Genomic DNA, 6,000 nt, shown 5'->3' on the forward strand with positions numbered 1-6,000 from the left:
AAGGCACGAAATGAGAAACAAAGATGACAAGTTCCGTAACTTACCAAATTCCACTATCGTCCTGACAGTTCTTTTTGTTTAGATCAATTCTTTCTGGAGATATTTCAATGGTTTTCTTCAGGTTTATCACAGGTCTTGCCCTTGTATTTTTGAGGGGGGGTGGGGGGATGGGGAGGAGAAACAATCATGAAAATGAATGAAATTCCGTGAAAAGAAATGTACCATGCTGGTAAACAGCAAAAATGACACACATTTTTATATGGGGTGGAGCATGTGAAGAGGAGAGGCAACTCCAGGATGATTTGCGCTTAGTAACATCCAAATGGCCATCCAAAACCCACCACAACCGTTTGCTTTTCTTTTTTTTTTAAGGGAAACATTTTGGGAAGCAAGATTGTTTTTGGAATTAAATTATGGAATTCTTCTTCCCAAGCTCTCTTTCTCTCTGTTATGCCCCAAAGACTGAAACATTATGGCAACCATTCTATAGCAGTTATAGGAGTAATCCAAGTTCCACTTCAGGTAGCAAGTGGAAAGAGAGAGACTGGAACTTTTCTCTGCAAGCCCCTGCAGAGCTGGGTGGGCAGAAGGTATCTCAGCTTCTAGTGGCTGAGGCCAAGCCCAGCCAACTCAGGGTCCCAATGGGGCCCCACACCTTCTTCCCTAGCCCCATCCCCTCTTCTCCCAATCACCAACAGTTTGGTGGTTTCCTGGCGCTTGTGCAGTTTTTCTCCCATTCTAAAAGGCGGAAATCTCTCACTGGGGACAAGAATTACCGGGAGCAACTTTTGCCTTCTGCCCAAGCACCACTGGAATGCAATCTCCAAGAGTCATAGGCTCATACAGTGGGAAGGGGCCTAGAAGGCCATCTCCAAAATCAAATCTGGCCCTCTGGCTGGAAGAGGTTCAGCATGGCTGTTTCAAACATCCCCTGTGGATTATTTGAAGCAGATCACCAGGGGTTTCTGTCTTCCGATAGGTTTCCCTGCTCTCAGTCAGAACATGAGGCCCTTACAGTCCAAAAATGTAGACTTGTGCTTCTCGATGCTGGTCAAACCTGGCTCTGCCCCAAGCCACCATTTTGGATCTGACTCTGCCCCCACCCAGTACTTTTGCTACCTGGCTCCAACTGATGGTTTTGGTCAAGAAACAAAGTAGCTCTCGCAAGCCTGAGGCCTGCCCCACCCTGCCCCACTGATTGCTCTTAACATGCCTTCAGACCCCCTTCCTGCCAATGACTCACATGGACAGTGAGAGCACGGGGAACTACATACCTGTAGACAGACACAAGATCTGAAAGAGACCCCACAGCGATGTCAGGGTAGGTGTTCCTATCAAGATCCATATTCCCGGCAATAGAGTAACCGAAGGATGTGACTTTGTTTGCCTCGCCATCCAGAATCTAAAACCCAGAAACAGCAGGATGCACGTGGTTATGCCAGACAGAGTTAAGATGAATCCTTGAGTAGCTTTGTTCATCCCTCCATGCATAAGAACAGTGCGGGCAGAAAAGCAGGTACAGAGGCAAGGAAGCAGTGTGGGAACAGAGCAGGCACAGCCAAAGGAAGCCAGAGCGGAGCCAAAATGCAGTAGGTGGCCCAGAACTGTCCACTGTCAAAAAAGCACACAGTTACACTGCCAGGAGCTGCCTGCGTTTCATGTGTGATGCCCGTGAGTGCGATCCATCTAGGACAGAATCGTGGCGCTGAAAGCACCTATTTAGGCCACTGTGACCAACCCCTTTCTCAGGGCAGGAGTCCAGCTAAGCATCCCAAACAGGCAGCTGCCCATGTCCTGTTGGAACATCCGCAGGGATGCAGAGCCTGCCAACTCCTCGTAGCCTGGCTCCATTGACTGAGGGTTAAGAAGCTTCCCTGTTCTTCAGCAGAAGTCCGTCTTCCTGCAACTCAAACCCATCATTTCATGTCCCACAGCCTTGGATGGCAGAGAACACGTCTTTTTGAGCTCTGGTGTGTTTCCGTATCATTGCCCTGTTTCTTTTTCTTAAGCTACCGAGGGTTAATGCCAAAGGTAGGCCTGGTTGGGGAGCACTCATGGCCCTGAACTCCAGCAAAGGCCAGCTGAAAAGAGCCCCTTAGGCTGCTGCTCCCCTTCCTCACGGCAGAGCCAGTTCACCTGCCTCTCACTCTGCTGTTCAGAAGGAACCAAAGCACATGTGCCTGCTTTTCTGCAGGCTCTTTGTCAGGCAGTCGAACAGGAGCTATGGCGAGAAAGAAGATGGAGAGTGAGAGCAGCCAAGACAAGGGGAAGTGGGGAGGAAGGCTTCCTGAAGAAGGCCCCCACCGGGGCAGAGGAAGCTCTTTCCCAAGGGCCCTCTGAAACCTAGAGATGGCACTGGTCCTACCTCCTGTTTTGCTTCCCAGTTCTGACATTCCTTGATTCTGCCTGCCGGCTTGTCCAGCGGCTCCTGGCCTATCCCAGGTTGCCCCGAGGTCAGTTCTGACATAAATGCTATGGAGACAATGCACACGCTTCCCACCAAAGACAATGGGCCAAGCATCTCTGCAGGCCGACCTCTGGAAGAATGACTGATTTAGGGTGCACTCTGACTGTTCCGAAAGAACAAGTCCCCACAACTGCCAGCACTCCCTGGCCAGCAACTTGTAGGATGTGCCTTTTTTGGCTAGACGTACATAGGATTGTGCCCTTACAGAGGGAAGAGTTTATTGGTGAATGCTTGGAACAGACAGCCAATTCTTCCCCCTCCCCAAGTTTCCTGCCTGCATCCCGCTGATAAAGAAAAATGGAAGAATCGACCGCAGTTAAAGATGAACAAAAAAAAAGAAAATCACAGTTTCGTTTATGAGAAGCTCATTTTACCAGAAATAATGTGATTCCATAGACAAGAGAAATGCAAATCTTCAGGGAGAGAGGGGGGGAAAGCATGATTGGATCTTGCACACTCATAAAACGCACTATGTTTGCATTATGTTGAAGTCAGTAGACTTAAGTGGGAAAATCTATATATGCCTACTCAGAAGTAAGTTCCACTGAATTCAATAGGCCTTACTTCCAGGTAAGTAGTCCAAGCATGTGATCATTAAAGGTAGCTTTTGGGAAAGTAGCAGCTCAGTGAATCTAAAGACTACCGTTCGCTTGCTTGTCACCACTGAAATCTCTAAATAATACCAGAATACAAGGTTCTTTTTTTTGTTTTCTCCTCGCTCAATCTGACCACCTTAAGACATGTAGGGCATGCTGGCCCAGGGGCAATGGGAACTGTAGTCTAGCTCTTCTGAACAATGCATATATGAGCTTGCACTTGATGAAAGCTTGAGAGGAGAGCAGGATCGTGCCTATTAATCACGGAAGCTGGTCTACGTATATATGGCTCCATGAGCACGGCAATCACAGGCAGAGACTCCTGCTTACAGAGAGACGCGGACTGCATGCGCGGCGCCTCTCACACGGCCACGTTGGCTGGAAGAGGGCGGCAGACAGCATGATGAGTGGCGTGTTCAATGGACCACGTTTGGGTAGAGGGGGGAGGACATCTGGATGCACTGAAAATCAGGAGCAGGGGTGGAGGCCAGTGCCCAGGAGACGCTGGCTAGGCGATTTCCTGGAGCATGAAAGGGATGGGGCACTGATCAGAGCAGCACGCACAGGTGAGAGAGGGAATGTGCTGAGTGCTCGGAGAAATGAGCAGTTCAGGCAAAGCAGGGCACCCAGGAATACATCATCTCCAGTAACGGTAGAAGTGGCAAGAGCAAGTTAGTACCTGCGATGCGTTCATGTTGATGCCATCCTTTGAGCCATGATAGATGTAAACTTTGCCAAAATCTCCGTCATATGGAGCTCCCACAGCAATATCTGTTGTTTTTAAAGGGAAAAAAGGGAAGAGCATAGAGCATTCAAAGTGAATCTACTATTTTCAAAAGCTAGGCAAACAGTTCAAAGAAGGCAGTGCAAATGGAACTTGTGGAAACCAAACCTCAAGAACGATGCCAGCGTGGCCTTCTTTCTGGCACCAGGCTGACTTGCCTCTGCCCCGAGGCATGACAGAGCTTTCAATGGGTCCTGGGATTCAGTGCTGGCAACGTTTAAATAGCTGCATTTTTGCACATTGGTTTTATAGTTTGTATGTTTAAGGCTTAAGGCACAATACTGTGGGTGGCTACCTTAGTCAACTTAAGGTCTGGCACTCAGAAGGATGTTCTCCTTATGAAGATCCCAAACAGGGCAAGAGGAGTGACAGAGGACAGTGTCACCCACCCTGGTCTCTCTTCCTTTTTTTTTTTTTTTTTTTTTTTGCTGGGCAGACTTTTTTGCCTTTCCAGTTTTGGAATGGGAGGAAGAAGTCTGGAGCGGCCCCACAGTAGCAGTGCATATCCCAGCCTCTCAAGTCTCCTCTCCTCACTCCCTACCGAAACACCTCCTTTTATCCCTCTCCAAGGTTGTGTTCCCAACCACCGAAAGGCTGCCAGTGCGGCTCTTCCATGCTGGCTGCAAGAGGCAGGAGTGCGGGAGCTGCAGTTGCCAGCTCTCCAGTGAAAGCGCGTCTTCAGCCGCAGAGCTGGGAACCTGAAATACCTTATGGCCCTTCAGACACTGCCCAGGGGCCAGAGGCGTACTCCTTGAATCATTAGAAATTGATAGAGTAGAATAGAAATGTAAAAAAATGAAATCAAATTAAATGTGAAGTTGCAAAAAACCCCACAATGCATCATTTGCAAGCATGGAAATGAATGCATGTTTTGCCAAGTGCAAATTTTGCAACACTAAACTCAAGTTTCAAAAAAACCTCCTAGAGTGCTAGACATTGAAATCATTTTATTGTATTTCACTGCACTTTTCTTAGACTATTATTAGTAACCTTGAGTACTTTAGAGAAAAGGAAGGTACCAATAAAATAGTAAATACACAAATAATGAATGAAAAACACAATTTGCTGGATTCATGGAGATTAGTTTATGGCTAAATTCAGCAACTTTGAATGTAGAAATTCCACACAAAATCATGGAATGCTCCCTCAGTACTAGGGAGCACGCTGTAGGAAGAGCCAGTTCCCACTCACCTTGGAAGCCATCTTGGTTAACATCCCCGATGTTTTCAATGGCAATTCCAAACATTGAGTTTGCTGGTCCAGTGAGCCGAACTGGCTTTACCCCTTCCCATTTGCCTTCCTGATTAATGTAAACATACACAGCCCCACCAATTTCTCCATCTCTGTCAAAATATTGTGGTGCTCCCACAACAATATCTTGCCAACTGAGGAAACAAAATAAAAATATGTTTATTTTGAAGGCAACTGTGAGAAGCAAGTGAAAGAAGCAGGCCTACATCATTACAAATTCGATGCAGTGTGCAGAGCAACATCAGACTCTTCCAAAACATTTGTAGAGAAGAATCTCTTGAGTGGAATTTTAACACATCGGTGATAAATACCCATATTTTTAAATTAATCACACCTTCACCACTGGATGACATCCAGATTTGTTGGATAATAAATCCCATAATTGTCAGCTAGCATGGTCAATGGCCAGGGCTGCCACATTCACGATAGCCCTCGTGTTTCTTTTCACAACCATCTCATAAGCCTGGTCATTCAATCTGTATGCATTAGCTAAAGGACTAAATCCACAAGCCCAAATACACTTATGAGTAAGCGCCACTGAGCGCCATCAGACTTGCATCTGAGAAAGCAAGTGCAAGACTGGACTGCAAGCTTAAAAAGTCAGACTTAGTCAAGGGTGTAACTTGAACCCAAATCTCCCTCACCCAAGCCCAACTTTATCCACTGGAAAGAAGAGATGTTAGTTGGTTCAGGTTAGGGATAGGCAATGTTGTGCCCAGGGGTACCAGTGTGCCCCCAGGCATCTTTCTGGGTGCCTGCCGAGGGGCCCTACCTCTTCCATTGAAACAACTAAACAAAACCAATCTCACTGGCACCAAGGGTCACTTCAAAGCAAAGTGAGGGCCTCCAGCCACTGCCCCCATCATTTCCCATGAATGACTCTAGGAAAATCAGGGGGCCCA

General features: G+C 47.3%; 1 protein-coding gene across 1 annotated transcript in view; it reads right to left on the reverse strand.

The window, feature by feature from the left end:
• The window catches only part of ITGA6 (integrin subunit alpha 6), a 67,628-nt gene that overhangs the window by 22,470 nt on the left and 39,158 nt on the right, over positions 1-6,000 (reverse strand). Inside the window, exons 8-11 of the mRNA XM_044418283.1 lie at positions 5,039-5,232; positions 3,743-3,834; positions 1,275-1,402; positions 45-140 (exon numbers count right to left, since the gene is read on the reverse strand). Of these exons, the coding sequence (XP_044274218.1) occupies positions 45-140; positions 1,275-1,402; positions 3,743-3,834; positions 5,039-5,232 (510 nt within the window). The remainder of the gene's footprint in view (positions 1-44; positions 141-1,274; positions 1,403-3,742; positions 3,835-5,038; positions 5,233-6,000) is intronic.

This window comes from Varanus komodoensis, unplaced genomic scaffold, assembly GCF_004798865.1.
Source record: "Varanus komodoensis strain SLA01 unplaced genomic scaffold, ASM479886v1 scaffold9, whole genome shotgun sequence".
Lineage (NCBI taxonomy): Eukaryota > Metazoa > Chordata > Lepidosauria > Squamata > Varanidae > Varanus > Varanus komodoensis.